The following is a 17746-nucleotide window of genomic DNA, read 5'->3' on the forward strand; positions in this document are numbered from 1 at the left end:
TTCTTTGACCTAGTTTCCCATGTTCCCGCTTCTTATTGGTTGTCATGGTTACTGTTTTGATTTCCCTCTTTATTAAAACCCTTCACCTGTGTGCCATCTAGTTTCCTATGCTTGCTCTGTGTATTTAAGCCCTCAGTTTGAGTTAGTTCCCCTTCTGCTATTGTTTGGTAAAAGTGGTTGGTTTTTGCTCCGTGACATTCTCCTGTGAATTACTGTGTTTGGATTTTTTTCATTAAAGTCTATTCTTTGAGTTCTTCTTCTACATGAGCTTTGTACATCCAAAATGCAGCTTTGTGACAATATCCACAGGTTGAAAGCATAAAAACTTCTAGCTCAATATACACTTCCATGAAAAAGTTTGGGGTCAGTGAGATTTCTTTTATTGTTTTTGAAAATAGTCTAAACAAGGCTGCATTTATTTGATCAAAATATAGTAAAACAATAATATTGTGTTTTAATAGTTGTTTTATATTTTAATATATTTAATTTATAAAATCTAATTTATTCCTGTGATGGCAAAGCTGAATTTTCAGCAGTCATTAAACCAGTCTTCAGTCACCTTCAGAAATTATTTTATAAACATTTCTTATTACGCAGCACAACTGTTTTCAACAATGATAATATATATTTTTTTATTATCTATGGAGAAATGTATCGATTTTTTTCAGGAAACCAACAAACATAGTGCACTATATTACTTTGCAGAGGAATAATATTGCCTAACAACAGCTCTTAGGGCCTGTTTACACTGGGTCACTTCATGCATTCTCTCTGATTATGAAAAGACCAGGGGCCGTATGTATAAAGCCACTCAGATCAAATTTTTAGTCTTAAGTGTGTCAAAATTCTAAGAATTAAGTAATTTTACTCTTATTCCTAGACTTAAGATTCATAAATGTTCCTAAGTGTCAAGACTAGGTCTCAGCTCCTAAATAATTTAAGAGTGCTGGAGAGATATCCTAACCTAGTTAGGAGTAACAAGATGGAAGCAGAGAGGAGGAGGCCGCACACTTTCCAACAAAAATATAATGTGTTGGAGTTAAATGATGACAGGGAGTTGATAAAGGCTTGATCGTCAAGGTATTCTTTTTGTAACTGACCTAGTAAGAAGTTTAATAACTTCTCCCACTCTACAAATCAATGGTCTAACTGCAGAAATGAAAGTAAAAATTACATTTTTGGCGACTGAAAAAAATGCAGCAGTGCACTGGTGATGATTTGGGCTTTTGGGATGATTTGGGATGATTTGATTAGCTGGTTCAGGTGTGTTTAATTGGGGTTGGAGCTAAACTCTGCAGGACAGCGGCCCTCCAGGACCGAGATTGGTGAACCCTGATTTAAGCATTAAATGATTCCAGACGAAACTGGGCAAGTGTAAATACATCTGGTTGTTGAAACCACATATGTAGATTTTACTCCTAAAATGTTAAAAAATAAACATGTGAGAGCGTGTTATAGGCTACATGACGTTATAGCCAGATACGACAGCGTTACTGAAACACGCATTAACACAGATGAGTAGCTGAGCATCTCTTCAGCAAGCCAACGCTCAAACTGCCGCAAATGAAACAAAGTTGCATACGCTCAACACGCAATAATCTTCATTAAAAGCAGTGAGACTAAATGATCTTACCAGTGCTCATGCTGTTGTCTCTCCAATTGTGATCTTTGATCTTGAAATTAGCTGCTGATAAATAAAATGCAGCTCTGTTGCATCCGTTGATGTGAACTTCATTAAATTTGCATATAAGTAGCGCAGGGAATTGAGGATCGGATTTATATTCGTTTTGCGGAGGCACATTTATGTGTCCAAGTGTAAATGGAACTGTTTTAACAAACCAGATAGCTACCTGATCAGTAAGAACACATGAAGTGACCAGGTGTAAACAGGCCCTTATATGTGGGCAAAATTAATGTAACACACAGTCTCTTTTAGATTATTGTTTCAATAAAACAAAAATGTATGCATGCATTTATGCATACAGCAGTCATCGCTGTAATACACAAAGTCAACTTTCTCATTACATACACACACAGTAACTAGATTACGTACACAGTGTAATATTATAGTTATTCCACATGCACTGTCAATCAACAGCTATGTGCACACATCAAATGGACACACATCATCTACTTTACAAATGTAAATAAACTTTGAGGCATGTCCGTGAGTTGTTCAAGAGCCACAGGCTCTTTCTACCAAACTCACATCTGTAGCACTCATGTGCCTTCAGAATAAATAACCTTTCTATTTTTTACCTCTAAAATAGCAAACAACATCCCCTACTTTGGACCTTGTAAGATCAGAGAACCTCTGTTTATTTGTTCATATGGGTTCCACTTTGTTGGGCCCGAAGAGTGAGTTTTCATGCCCTACGTTACAAGGACACAAAGCATATGAACCGCCTCTGGCTTTTATACAAGCTTTCAAATCGGCGTGCCAAACCTAGAAGTGGCCTGTTATCCTGTGGAGACACTGCGTTGTGCTTTTGCACTTTTCTTTGATTAATGTATGAAACCTGTTCCCCCCGAGGCTCCTGGACAGCTCGCAGAGAGAGAAGTGAAGTTTAAAGGCTCTTCTGGAAAAGCTATCAGCGCTCAGCATCGCGCAGAGTTATGAGCCGGTCACTAGTTTGCACGGGTGTTCTGCATACTGAAGGTTCAGAGACTTTTCCGATAGTATCAAGCAAATCCATCCATGTCATTGATTACAAATCAATTTGATGTATGGATAGTACTATCAGAACTCAGAACTATCCTCATATCATAATGAAGAACAAAGCTTCATTAAAAGAATGAAATTCTTAAAGAAAGAAAACTATATTAAGTAGATTGGGATAATATTTTATTATTCACTGCTTGCTTAATAATTGAAATGACTGTGTGTCAAGGTCAATATGTCTTTTAAAATATCAAATAATTTGACATTTTTATGTAACAAAGAAAGGTTAGTTTAGATTGCAAATTATCATATGGTGCAACTCCACAAAAAATAAATAAAATAAGACAAACATTGATGGTTACATCACATTATATTTTTATTATAGTCATTAAATTGTAACGGTAGTTGAAAATGCTATAAACGTTTGCCAAAACTATGAATCCAACATGAATACAAAGAGTACATTTCTAAGAACTTGGCACATGCGTTTCAAATGAATTTTTTTTAAAGATTTGTTCCTCTTCTTTATCGTGGACACTCTTATACAGTATGTCATTGACCTACATATAACGTATATTTTTATACTGAGGATTTTTTCCTTTCAGGAATATGCAGTTGCTTAAGCAGGTTAAGGTGAAACTGCATGTCAAAAAAAGGTATTTGAGTAAAACCCAAATGACTTCCTCTCACTATGAACGCTAGTTTTTGACAATGGCCCTTCTCTTTCAGTTAGTTCAGCATCAGTGGCGGTTCATTTAAGTTCAGAGAGGTCGCCAACCTCTGAAGAGTCTTCGGCTGGATCCGTTCCTCTCATTCTCATCCTTCCTCACAACAAGGAAGTTTACATCTCACACGCTTGGTGAGCTAGGCCTCTTTCTTCCCCATTCATCCACCTTGCTGATCTACAAACATACCAAACCAGTCCAAGTCCAAGCCTATATTAATCCTCTGGCCAGCGAGACAAGTGGTCAGCGGCGGATACTAATCTTTCTGACATGTTTGGCAACTCGTAGCTTGCGCCAGCCCCTCTCCACTTCCTCCGCTCCATCTCAGCGGTGTGAGGATTAACGCTTATCCAATTAACCTCCCGCAGAGCCCGCAGACTTAATCAGACGAGGCATCACACTGGAGCGAGACATGGAGACAGACCTCGTCTCTTAGAGGCCCTATTTAACTAATTACAACTTTGTGCATTACGATCAAATATAAAAGAGAGGAAATTGGGGGAAGAGGGTTGGGGCAACGGGTCGGGAACTCTGAATCTTCAAATGAGCGGTATGTCATTTTGTGCTTGATTAGAGGTTAATCTTCCACAAAGGTATTGTTTCGCGAATGCCATAAGCCTGGTCTTATCCCTATGGAAAAAGTTAAATGCTATTTCAGCCTATTGAAGCAAAACTAACACCCCCACTGGCAGACAAAGACCACACAGTAAGATGAATCCAGGCCCTAAAAATTCTGCCAGGCTAACACCCTCATAAAAAAATTCTTTAGTATTAAAAACTTGATCAAATTACTGTAATTTATTAGTGTTCTTTTAGCTAAATGTGTGCACGGCGTAATAGTGCGACGTGAACGGGACCTATAAAGATAAAAGTTCAGCCCTCCCATGTTAAGGAATTAGAGGATTAAGTCCACAAAGATGGGTAGGGAAAAAAAGGATCAGGCCTATAAATTACTTCTCAAATTCCCCTAATTTTATTAATCAGAGATAGTAACTAAATTCCTCTTCTCAGCCTCTACCAATCACTAAATCAAAAGGGCCAATCTTTTAGAACGGATCAAGACAAAGTCTTTATATTAGCCTGTATCAGTGTTATAGTAATATACACTATATTGTCAAAAGTTTTGGGACGTCTGCCTTTACATGCACATGAACTTTAACGACACCCCATTCTTAATCTGTAGGGTTTAATATGGAGTTGGCCCAACCTTTACAGCTATAAACGCTTCAACTCTTCTTTTTATGGGAAATTTTAACCATTCTTCTAGAAGCGCATTTGTGAGGTTAGGCACTGATGTTGGACGAGAAGGCCTGGCTCGCAGTCTCCGCTCTAATTCATCCCAAAGGTGTTCTATCGGGTTAAGGTCAGGACTCTGTGCAGCCCAGTCAAGTTCCTCCTCACCAAACTCGCTCATCCATGTCTTTATGGACCTTGCTTTGTGCACTGGTACGCAGTCATGTTGGAACAGGAAGGGGCATTCGCCAAACTTTTCCCACAAAGTTGGGAGCATGAAATTGTCCAAAATGTCTTGGTATGCTGAAGCATTAAGAGTTCCTTTCACTGGAACTAATGGGCCAAGCCCAACCCCTGAAAAACACCCCCACACCATGATCCCCCCTCCACCAAACTTTACACTTGGCACAATGCAGTCAGGCAAATTCCGTTCTTCTGGCAACCGCCAACCCAGACTCATCCATCGGATTGCCAGAGAGAGAAGCGTGATTAGTCACTCCAGAGAACACGTCTCCACTGCTCTAGAGTCCAGTGGCGGCGTGCTTTAAACCACTGCATCCGACGCTTTGCATTGTATTTGGTGATGTAAGGCTTGGATGCAGCTGCTCATCCATGGAAACCCATTCCATGAAGCTCTCTATGCACTGTTGGAAGTGATTGGAACACCTGGATTCAATGATTTTGAGGAGTATCCCAATACTTTTGGCAATATAGTGTACATAATATTATAACAATTATAGTACTTATTAATATGTTTAGGTTTTTGTTTTACCCTCACCCTCATGTCATTCCAAACCTGTATGACATTATTTCTTCTGTGGAACATAAGATACGTTAAAGTGCCCCTATTATGCTATTTTAAAGTTTCCTAATTTTGTCTTGGAGTTTCATTTTCTCAATATACATTTGCACATCACCACATTTTCAATGATTCTCAAACGACTCGTCAGATGAATCAATCTCTCTAAATCCCTCCTTTCCGCGAGCTACTCTGCTCTGATTGGCCAGATGGCTCAGTCTGTTGTGTTTGGTCAACCGCGTACAGCGCGTGTCGAAAACAAAAACGGCCATTGCCATAACAAAGTCAGCTCTGCTGCTTGTCCTGAGGCTTCCTACACCGTAACCTAAACACAGTAACGAACAATGACGTCGATTTTACCATATCAATGCGAGCACGAGTCTGATGTTGAAACACTGAAAGAACTAGTTATTCAACCCGAACCTCCATCGCAAGGACGACTCGAGCAGGACGTTTCTCAGTGATACACTACTCAGTTTGTGGCACATTATGAGATGTTGCAACTGTAATTCCTCACCATCAGCATTAACAAGTGCATGTCCATCAACAAACCGATTATTTTACTTGTACTTTTTTATATACAGAGTATTTTTTTCTAATTGATTGCGGTGAATATGTGGAAACTGTATCAATAACAGTGCATAATTTAGCTGAGCTCTAGTGTGAATGACTGATGTAACATAAACGTTGGTAAAACAAATCTTGCTCCATGCTTAATCTTTCCTCAAAGTAATGAGAATGACAGACAATCTGCATTTATAGACACAGTTATAGGAAGGCCCACGACTGATTAGCAGAAGTATACATAGTTCCCACATGACGTCACAACATACGGGCATTTGCCGACTCGGCGCCATTTCTGTGGGCATGCTGTGGGCAGAACATTAGACGAAGAAGCTGAAACGAGTTAATTTCGTGATAAAAAGTGAAAATGGTCATCTCCTGCTGGGTCAATGGATGTTCAAATCGTGCCGGAGGTTCAGTTAAATTTGGATTTTACAGTATACCCGTCATTAGACTTCATGAATGTGACAAGACGAAGCTTTTGTCAGAACAACGATGGAGGTTATGGCTGGCGAGGATAAACAGGAAAGAAACTCCCTCAAAACACGCAAGAATTTGTTGTGTTTATTGCGAGTGTACACAAATATAAGTTAACACTTTGCAGTTTGAATGATGTCCTGTATGTACAAAATGACGAGGTATTAAAAACATACAAAAACAACATTGTTTCCACTGTTCGATCGCGCCCGCGACTCTCACTCACACACACACACACACACACAGACACAGACTGACACACACACACACATTACAGCCTTGCAATCTTAGATTATGTCCCTAAAGAACCCGCGTATAAAGTAGTTCCGCATTAACTGTTTCATTAATTTGCACGCGAGTTTTATTTATTTTCATACCGTGTATATTCATATTCATGCACATATTTCCAGGCTCGGAATTGCTTACATGTGTTAAAACTCCTAGCCAATACCAGATAATGGTACACATGGATAATACAGTATCTGAGCCAAAGCTGCAAAATCAGTGCTCAGTTTAGCGCATACGGATCAACACCATTTATGACTGAAATTTTCGCATTGTACCTCTCTCTGTCTTGTGTTAATAGAGTGTCTTTATAATCTCTGTCACTTTGTCTCTTCATGATTTTCGTAACATTATAAATAGGAAGAAATCTTCGAAATTTGCTTGTAAAACCTTGTAAACACAGCAGCTTATGCCCTCAAAGATGGCGTCTCCGGGGAGGTCACGTGACATTAATTGGCCTGTGGGAACTATGTATTTCAGTAAGACAGTAATAATTTGAGTTAACCAGTTAGCAGGAGACCTACACTATATAAAACTCAAACCAAGTATTTTGAACACCATCTTTCAAGAGCAAGTGGTTTGCGAATCCTGCATTGAACTCCGAGATTTGAGAAGCAGTCGTCAGTGAAATAAAGGGAACACAGCAAAAGTTTAGGATTATACTGCTGTGATATCGTAGTAAAGATTAATTTTAACCACTGATTCTTCACATGCTCGTCCTTGGGCAGTGAAAAAACTGGCTTTACCGTCACATTGGAGAGCACAGCTTCTTCTCGACATGATGCTATCCAGTATCCACAGGAATCAGCTGCTGGTTTGAGGTTCAAGTTTTCCCTGGTGTCTGTGCGCGCAATAAGTGGGCGGGAAATATGCTAATGTGTCGTCTTGACATCACAACGAAACGGCTTATGACTCGTTTGAAAAACAATTAATTTCATTGACTCAGAGTCGACTCTTACTTTTGAAAGATAATAACTTTATATACGGTGCACTTTCAGATTTAAAACTTTGCAGGATGTTTTCATTCACTTAGAGCTATGTTACACACTACATGAAAGGTAATTTTAAAAAATCCATAATAGGGGCACTTTAAAGAATATTGGTAACAAAACAGTTTTGGTTACCATTGACTTCCAATGTTTGAACAAAAGACATTACTCAAAGTATTTTTTTTTAAGTTCCACAGAAGAGAAAAAAAAATCTTACAGGTTCGAAATGGCATGCGGCTGCGTACATTTTGACAAATATTTTATCTTTGCGTGAACTATCCCTTTAAGTTTTAGTCATTTTGTTATGTGCTTTTGTCTTTTATTTCTATATATATTTCTATTTAGCTTTAATTTATTTTATTTCAGTTTTAGTTTTGGTCATTTTAGTACTTCCATTTCAACTTATTTTATTGCAGTTAGTTGTTATTTATAATTTTCTATATTTCAGCTTTATTTCAGATAACAACAATTTTTTTAAAGTTCTAGTTGTAGTTTCAATTAACAGCACTATCCTGTATTAAACTGAGCAATGAGAAAATAGAATAATCAGGACAGATGGAGCATTAAACTCCTAATGATAAAAAATTATTCCTAATTTAATATAAGCAGGATGTTTTGTCTTCTCATCCTAGTTTGTGTAACCTGGATCAAGAAGGTCAAATCTGAATAATGACCATCTCATATTTCTAAAAGAGCTCAGCTCCTGAACTGTCGTTTCGATTAAGAGTCATAAGCGCACAGGAGATTGGCGGTGACACGTTAAGTCTCTGATTGGTGTATTTTGGAGAGAGGATGTGAGCGCAGTGGAGAGTAGGGAAGTGTAAACAGTCCTGAAGGAGGAGGTTCAAGGCTCAACTCTGATCAGCAGAGCAGTAAAGCTGAACTGGAGCCCTTAGCACAGACTTCCGTTTCAGCACAGGTCACAACATTTCTGGCATAAAGTTACTCAACATTGGGACACTACTGCAAGGGCAAGCAGGAAAGATGGCAAGCATAGGCCTCTGTGGTCTGGTAGACTAACTACGGTATAGAGTTCATGGTTTCTGCTGGACCGTGCCAGTGTGAGAGAGTTAAGGCCAAGGCTAGTTGACGCAGTCACTTGGATCGGTCACTTCCTCTTTAAGGCCACTGCTGCGTTGTACAAGATTAATGAATGTAAAACTTTCAGTGACATCCATTATGCCTTTCAAAAATACACATTTGGCTTTCTGTGAAATATTCTACATTGCTGTATCAAATTATGCTGATCATTTAATTTCATCATTTTAAATAATAAGAATTTTTTTCAGAAATTAATACGATTCATTGTTACATTGATCAAAAATGACCGTAAAGACGTTTATAATGTTAATAAAAGTTTTCTATTTAAAATAAACGCTGTTCTTTTGGACTTTCTATTAGTCAAAGTATCCTGAAAATATACACAAAAATATAAATATAATATTTGATAAGACTGGACAAATGGCTACTGAAAATCCACGTTTGAATGGTAATGTACAAACCAATTAGTAATGTTTTGCATCATTATGTGTTTATGAATTTATGGAAAAGAAAAAAATATTGTTAATGAATAAAATAATGTTGACAAGAAAGCCTGGCATTTAAATACAAATCTCAATATCTCAAATATTGAGAAAAAATAAATATATTGTTGACTCCTGGTATGATAACTGACATTCTACAAAAAATCCTGATATTTTTAAAAGGTTGATACTGATAACATTGACATAATGCCGGTATATAATTTAACAAATGATACTGAAATTAAATGAACATAACACAACACATTATTTACTGAATTAATGTTTTTTGGCCTTGCCAATAATATTGGTCTACCACAAATTTTTATCCATTGAAATTCATTGGTCAAATTTCACACACTATGTGTATGTACCTTGCTGGCTCCGCTTCTGTGATGTCTCCTTTGAAAGAGGCGTTTAGTCTTGTTTCTCTGGTAGCAAGATCATCAACAAGGTTTTGTCTTCTGTCAGCTTCAGCTTGCATTCTGGCATTTTTCATTAAGGCATTAAAATTACACATTTATGACTGCATAATTATGCTCATCTCAAAGAAAGATACGCTTAATCATTATAAACATCAATGACACAACATTCACATTTATTTCCTGTAGTTGTTTAGGGCTAGTACTTCCAAATCCAATTGTGGATCACGAGCAGCATTACTTCTGACCACGCTGCAATTGGTTTATTATAAAACACTGCCATCTACAGGTGCTCATGAGAAATCACAGTTTTTTTTTAGCATTATGAAGATTTGTTTTGTTTTTGTGTTTTTGCTCAGCCTCAAGTCATATTACAGTTTATTTCAATAGCTAAAAAGCAACGGTCAATACTTAAGCCAGACTTTCAGAACTCTTCACACATTCAGTGACACAGAAACCATTTTTCACTGCTATCACACAAAATGCATTCAATGACCACATTTTCCAAAATCCATGAACACTTTTGTCATTCATACTTCACCATCTGCAAAACGCTATGTATTTGCAGCACATTTTTCGAATGCTAACACACTGCTTTCAAAACTGATAAAAGCATTTAAATTTAAATTTGGATTTAGAAAAAAACAAAAACAAATTGCTGCATTTATCATTCATTCTTTATGCTGTAATACAGTCAGTGAAATGAAAAGATCTTATATACTTTTGCTACAATGAAAAATTCATGATTTATGTAACGCTCCCTGATGTTAGTGTTTTTAAGTCAGTGTGTTATAAATGACACGTATGTTTTCTGAATGAGAATTGTTGGCAGTGTTATGGTGGAACGAGCTTATTTTGTGACACATATATGCAGTTTTTTTGTTGGTCTGAGTGAGTTTTGGAGGTGAGATTAACTGTTTGGCCAAGATTCATATTGGTAATGCAGACTGTACGAAGAGTTTTGAAAAAGTGGCTTCAGTATCTTAATCTTGTGGAACTTTTGAAGATTTATTTGCAGTTATGTGGTCAATATGGGCTCCTCTAAAACAACAACAACAAAGATTGAGAACCTTTGTGACTGGATCATAACGCGATGAACTAAAGAACTTGATTCATGAGCCATATCAACTGGTTCATTAAAAAGAAGAGGCCCAAACGAACAACATGTTCAGTAATTGGACTGATCCTGTTCTTGAGATACCAGCCTCTGGAGTGCAGGATAATCAGCAAATAATATATTCAGTTTGGCCTGTTCCTCTATTATATGACTTCAGAACCCTTGGAATATATTGCATGTTTTGTTTAGTTTATTCAGTCTTTTCTAGTGCTTGAAAGATGAGCTACTTTGCACTGTCATTTGGAAAGGATGAGAGTGAAATGGGGTTGAATCATTTTTCATTTTTGTATGAACTATCATTTAAAGCATCTTCAAAACAAACACAACCAACCCTAAACAAACCATGATGATTCTAAATAGTATAATGCTGATATTTCACATTCTTCCTCTGGAGTGAAATATAACAACATACTGCACTTACCTCTCAAAATCTTTTTGTTTTCCACTCTCAGGATTTGTGCATGAAATTAGTATTAATTCTACTGGAAAGGATACATCTGCCTTTTAGCAGCAGCTCGATTCAACGTGTCCCTGAGCTGTGCTATATTCTGTTTGAGCTTCTGTAATGATGCTCTCAGGGTCATGTTCAGCTGTAGGGACATACACACATTACAGCTTAAAGACCACTGACACAGAGGGCTCAACTTCATCCTATGAACAATGAAACCCTGTCTTTACCTTGGCTGGATTTCCTCCAGTTCTTTGCAGTCTGTTTCTTTCATGGATGTTTTCTGCAATTTCTTGAGCCATCCGACAAGCTGCATCATAATTCTGTAACCTAAATAATGGGAAACAAATCAAAAATTGCAGTTTTGTCAAACAGTTTTACACCTATGACATTACGCTGATAGTAACAGATCATCAAATGTGTGTTGCCAGTTATTTAATCATTTAAACAAGACTGTCATCAACACAATCATGTGACATGGATCTCATCTAACCAGCCTGGCAACATTTCTACGCTTTTCTTTTTTCGCCGCGTAAAAAAACACATATGTACACAAACACATAGTATTTAACTAAAACATAGCATATAATGAGCCATAAAGGAAATTAAAACAGCTATTTTCAGTCACAATTGATGTGGCTGCTACAGATCCACTGAACTAACGTCAAATAGCAAATTTTGTTTTCTGAACTCTACTGTACTGAACTGTAAACCTCAGATGTCAATAAACGACAACAATATAAAATGCTACTTACCAGAAATCCTGTGACATATTGCGACACTTTAGTTTCAGTTATAACCAGCGTTTCTGTAGAAAATCACATCAACAAACTGCGTTGTGTTAGTTCCTGTTTGGGCATGACGTCAGACGGTGGCCTCCTACAGACACAACTCATTCGGTACTTCACATCTGAGACAATCAAGAGAGAAGAGAAAAGAAAGTTACAAATTATCTTAACAGGTGACTTAATGTTGCTAGGACCACTGTTAATGTGCCACTGTAAATCCTATGCATTGCAATTATTTGAAACGTGTTAGTTCTTGATAATCTAGAATTATGAATTTGAAAGAGGTCATTCTCAAAAATCTAGATGTGTGACTAACAAAATAAAGTTGAGGTTTTAATTCAGCTCAGGTCGTATTTCTTTCATGAATGCTGATATAGTGTGCATATTCACAAATTAATAAAGATTTGTAAAAACAGTGATGATACCAGTGTTTCTCATTATATATTATATTATATTATATTATTATTATTATCTTTGAAAGTCTTGTTTGTTTGTTTGTGTGTGCGTGTTCAAAATCATGCTGATGTTTTACAAGTTGCATATGATGCAATGAGTGAATAATTAATATAATCAAGCTAGCATGAGAATATTTATTTTCAATATTCAACAGCAGCAGCAGTAAATACACGATTAAAAATCATGTTTTGTGTTTTGCAAGTTGTGTATGATGCAAGATAATGCAAGAATAATGTACATATTTAAGCAAAGCTAGCATGGTATGCATTTTGAGACACAAAATGCAAGCAGCAGCACTAGGAGGAAGACAACTTTTCTATACAGGCAATAATTACTTGCATAAGAACATGTTTTAAGTGAAATTATGTATTTTTCTATGCAGGATTAGCTACATGTTAGCTATCATGTTGTTTGCTGTTTGTCTCATGATCATGCTTTTGAATTTAAAAATGGTTATACCAGCAGTCTGAATGGTCTGTGTGGAGCAGGAGCATCGATCCCTCAATGACCACACAAGTGACTTTTAGATCTGACATGCCTGAACGCCCGCCCATCCTCCTGTGGCTGAGGTATTTGAACAGAGCTGGGTAAATGTATTGTGTGATGTGGGGCTGTAGTCAAGACCACCTTTGTCAAGTCCAAGACCAGGACTAGTCGAGTCCAAGTCAAGACCAAGTCCAAAGAGGTTTGACATTCGTTTCGACTGTCTGATCAGCCTCACATTCTGTTCCTGTCAATCATACATACAATGTCAACCAATTCAACTGCACGAGGGAGGGCCGAGCCAACTCACACACACACACTAGAGATGCGGATAAACCGCGGATCGGGCGGATGACGTGACGAAAAATAATATTTTACTTAAATTTGGGCGGGTGACGTTTGAACCAATCAAATGAAAAAAGTTTGCACTAAGCAAACCTGCAAGCTATGAGCCCAGCTGTCAGTAGGTCTACTACTGGAGGAGGCCTAAACGTCTCATAGATGAGACTGCCTGAGTTATTTTGTTTCGATATTTGCTTTATTTTAAAACAGCCAGTCATTGGAGCCTACCACTCGTGGAATAGGCATTTAAAAGAGAGGCAGATTATGGAGTGATATGACTCAGAAATGACATCGGGCAATGTTCAGATGTCATTCAGCGAGATGTTCAGAAGAATGCAAGAGCTAAACTTTTACAAGCTCAATAACATCCACACAGACACACACACACACAAAAAAAAAAAAAGTCAGAAAAAAAGTCAGAAAACTTTGCCCATTAATTAGATGTGCAAGGCAAGCAGGCAAGTTTTCGGGTTGTTATGGACAATTAAAAATATGAATATTCACGTTGCACTAGCGGTGGACTTTCAGCAAGTTTATTTAAACATTTATTTTTTAAAGAGCTGTTTGTGAGTAAAAAGAGCCGGCTCTTTTCAGTGAGCTGAGTCAAACGAGCCGGCTCACGAAAAAGAGCCGAAATGCCCATCGCTAGTTATTAGGTGGCCAGTGTTTCACTTTCCCTCCAATAATATTTTGTTTTAATATCGCGGCGACGTATGTGTGCTTACTGGGAACATAATAAAGACACCTGGACTCGGTCGAGACCAAAAGCCATATTTGACAAGACCAGTGGCCGAGTCTGAGTCCGAATACCAGCGAGTCCGAGACAAGTCTCGAGACCGGACTCGAGTACTACAGCCCTAGATGTGGATGAGGAGGCTTTTGCTGCATTTCAGTCACTGCTGGTCCTGTCTAGATCCATTATCATATCAGTCTAGATATGTCCAAGTCATTGCTGAATAAGCCCAATTCTAACTGTCCAAGTCATCGTTGCCTTCAGCTTCTCCAGTGGTTCCGCTATGCTGCACGGATCCACCAGGGGCTTCTTAGTCATCAGCCCCGCCTTGGCATGGATCCCTCAGCTCCCCCTCAAGCCTCCACGCCCCAGATTCCACCTCAGCCCTCTGACCTATCGGCTCCACCTTGGCACTACATTCTCTTGGCTCTACCATGGACTCCCTCATCCCTCTGGCTTCACCTTCGTGCATCGTCTTCTCCACCACGGATTATTCATTGCTGAATAAGCCCAATTCTAACTGTCCAAGTCATCGTTGCCTTCAGCTTCTCCAGTGGTTCCGCTATGCTGCACGGATCCACCAGGGGCTTCTTAGTCATCAGCCCCGCCTTGGCATGGATCCCTCAGCTCCCCCTCAAGCCTCCACGCCCCAGATTCCACCTCAGCCCTCTGACCTATCGGCTCCACCTTGGCTCTACATTCTCTTGGCTCTACCATGGACTCCCTCATCCCTCTGGCTTCACCTTCGTGCATCGTCTTCTCCACCACGGATTTCTTTGCCGGCGGCTGCGCTTCGACCCTTCACCCCTGTAGCTCCAACTGGCTCCTCCTTCCCTTCAGTTCCTCCATTGTCCTCACCAGCACCATCTCAGCCCTGGTCTGCAATGCCTACACCTCGGTTGATGGATGAATCAGTCTCTTTAAATCCCTCCATTCCGAGAGCCTGCTCTGCTCTGATTGGCCAGATGGCCCAATCTGTTGTGATACAGCGCCTGTCGGAAGCTACACGCCTATTACCATAACTGGACGTCAGCTCTGTCTGGAAGCTTTCTACAGCGATTGAAGTGTAAAGACAGTAACGATGACACTGATTTTACCATATCAATCTGAGCAAGATTCCGATGATGAAACATTGGAAGAACTAGTCATTCAAACCGAACCTCTATCACAAGGACCACTCATGTAATTTCTCATAAGCTACTCAGTTTGAGGTACATTATAGATGTTTCAACTGTAATTCCTCACTATCAGCATTAACAAGAGTGATATACACATCAACAAACCGATGTGTATATTTCTAATTTATTGCGGTGCACATGCGGGAACTGTATCAATACCAGCGCGTACATTAGCACTAACTTGAATGACTGATGTAACAAACAAGTCTTGCTCCATCCTTTATCTTTACTCAAAGTAGTGAGAACGACAGGCGATCTGCATTAATAGACACAGTTAGGTAATAGTGGCCTACAACTGATTAGCAGAAGTATTTCAGTGAGACACTAATAACAGTTTTTTGCATAATATAAAACACAAAATGAAGTATTTTGAACACCTGGTAGAAAATATATAAATCAATAATTATTCATACTTACAGGTTGTGATTCTGAGAAAGCTGGTCCAAATAAACTGGGTACTGACCCATCTTTCAAGGGCAAGCGTTTTGCGAATCCCGCGTTGAACTCCGAGATTTGAAAAGCATGTCGTCAGTAAAACGACGTGTTGTGGGCTGGTCAAGTTGTTAGCGGGCGGAGACAACAAAGGGGGACATTATGCAAATGTATTTTCTAGTGACGTAGAACCGTAAAGCAGTAGGATTCGAATAAAAACGACTCGTATTGGCGGTTCAGAGTCGATTTCTTTCTTTTTGGGAGACAATATCATGCACTTTAGACTTTACAACTTTGCAGAACTTTTACATTCACAAACAGCTATATTACACAAAATGGAATATTTGAAAAACCATAATAAGGGCACTTTAAACAACCAGAATATGAGGGCATAACGATTTTCTACTAAAATAATTGTGGACCATATAGGGTTGAAAATTGGAACACCTTATCATTGGCCTTGCTGCTGTTACATCACATCAATCCCATATACAAAACTAGCCCAGTGCAGAGACAAGAGAGAATAATTGTTGCCCTGACATCTGATCTGTCAGTTGTTAAATTAAATAATTAAACTAGACAAGTGCATTGGGTATTTGAGCATTTTTATCTTACAAAATGTGTCCTGTCAACCTTATTCTAAAGTGTCTGTAAACTGTTATTGTAAATAATTAATTTATTTTAAATTCAGGAGGTGGCACAGTTACCTGTAACTATACTATTCTGTCCATCTATTCACACTTTATTGTTAAAACTCTTTTGAAACTATCTTATAAAAATACAAATAAAATAAAAAGTTCCACTTTTATCAGGGAGATAAGCAAAAGAATTGTATCTGAATTTTACTTGATAATTTAATTTAAATTGATTTATGTGGAGTTCTCTGACTGTGTCAACTCAAGTCAAGTCACCTTTATTTATATAGCGCTTTTTACAATACAGATTGTATCAAAGTAGCTTCACAGTGATAACATGAAAATAATACAACAAAGTTTGTTTCTAGAAGAAAATTGCATCATCGTCCACCTGAAGTAAGGCAGATCAATAATATTCTTGAATATTAAAAGTCCCCAGCTAAGCCAGCCAAAAGCCAAGGCAAGAGTGGCAAGGAACCAAAACTCCATCAGGTGACAGAATGGAGAAAAAAACCTTGGGAGAAACCAGGCTCAGTCGGGGCCAGTTCTCCTCTGGCCAACGAGGAGCACTAACGTGTATGATTATGATCCAGGCAGCATTACAGGTCAGAAGTCATATTGGATCAGAACATTCAGAACATTAATACACATTAAGATAAACCTTAACCGAAGTGTGTTAACCTGTAACATTCTAACAAAAAGAACAGGTTTAGCATCTCATTTAATGATATTAGCCCCCATTTTGAGCCTCAACAATTTGTTTCACATCCAAACATACGTATGTTTGAATAAATAACAGTGTGTTGAAAACAAGAAGCGCTGACTTTTTGAATTTCCTGGAAAAGAGCTCATTAGAATGTTTCTGGTATCAACATTCTGTGACACTTCAAGAAGAGGAGAAGATTTCCTCTATGTTTCCAAACACAGAAGGAGAGAGTACAAAACTTTCATATAAACCCTTTGAGAACTGTCTGCCTCTTGATGATTGTCAATGCTGTACTCAACTTTTTTTTTTTTTTTATAAATAGAAATAAAAAGATGTTTTGAAAAAGATGTTATGAAATGTTTCCAACCATATTTCTGTCATACATTAATATGCATTTGATCCTGTAACAATGATGTTATGGCTTCTGACACAAAAATATTTGACTGGAAAAACATGTTATTTTATAAGAATAAATCCAACATAAAAAAAATTAAGTTGTATCCGTTCACTGTATAAACTTATCAAAGTTATATATAAGCTTAATTTTTTATTTATTTTTTAGTTAGTTATTACAGTGTGTAAATATTTATATGTTGTATTAAATTAGACACCATTGCTTTATGTCATATAGCTTTTATTAAGTGTTTATACTCGAGTGTTCACAGTTGATTGCTAAAGACAAAAAATAGAGGACGTCTGACATTTTCCACTGTGTATACAGTAGTATTACAACCACCTGAACAGATCACCTG

The 17746-nt window shown here is 38.0% G+C and overlaps 1 protein-coding gene across 1 annotated transcript in view; it reads right to left on the reverse strand.

The window, feature by feature from the left end:
- stx8 (syntaxin 8) overlaps positions 1–12151 on the reverse strand; it is a 63322-nt gene extending 51171 nt beyond the window's left edge. The window contains exons 1-4 of the mRNA XM_084129935.1: positions 11997–12151; positions 11472–11571; positions 11289–11383; positions 9629–9739 (exon numbers count right to left, since the gene is read on the reverse strand). Of these exons, the coding sequence (XP_083986061.1) occupies positions 9629–9739; positions 11289–11383; positions 11472–11571; positions 11997–12013 (323 nt within the window). The 5' untranslated portion in view covers positions 12014–12151. The remainder of the gene's footprint in view (positions 1–9628; positions 9740–11288; positions 11384–11471; positions 11572–11996) is intronic.
- Between the last annotated feature and the right edge of the window lie 5595 nt (positions 12152–17746).

The sequence above is a fragment of the Abramis brama genome, assembly GCF_963993115.1.
Source record: "Abramis brama genome assembly, chromosome: 11".
NCBI lineage: Eukaryota > Metazoa > Chordata > Actinopteri > Cypriniformes > Leuciscidae > Abramis > Abramis brama.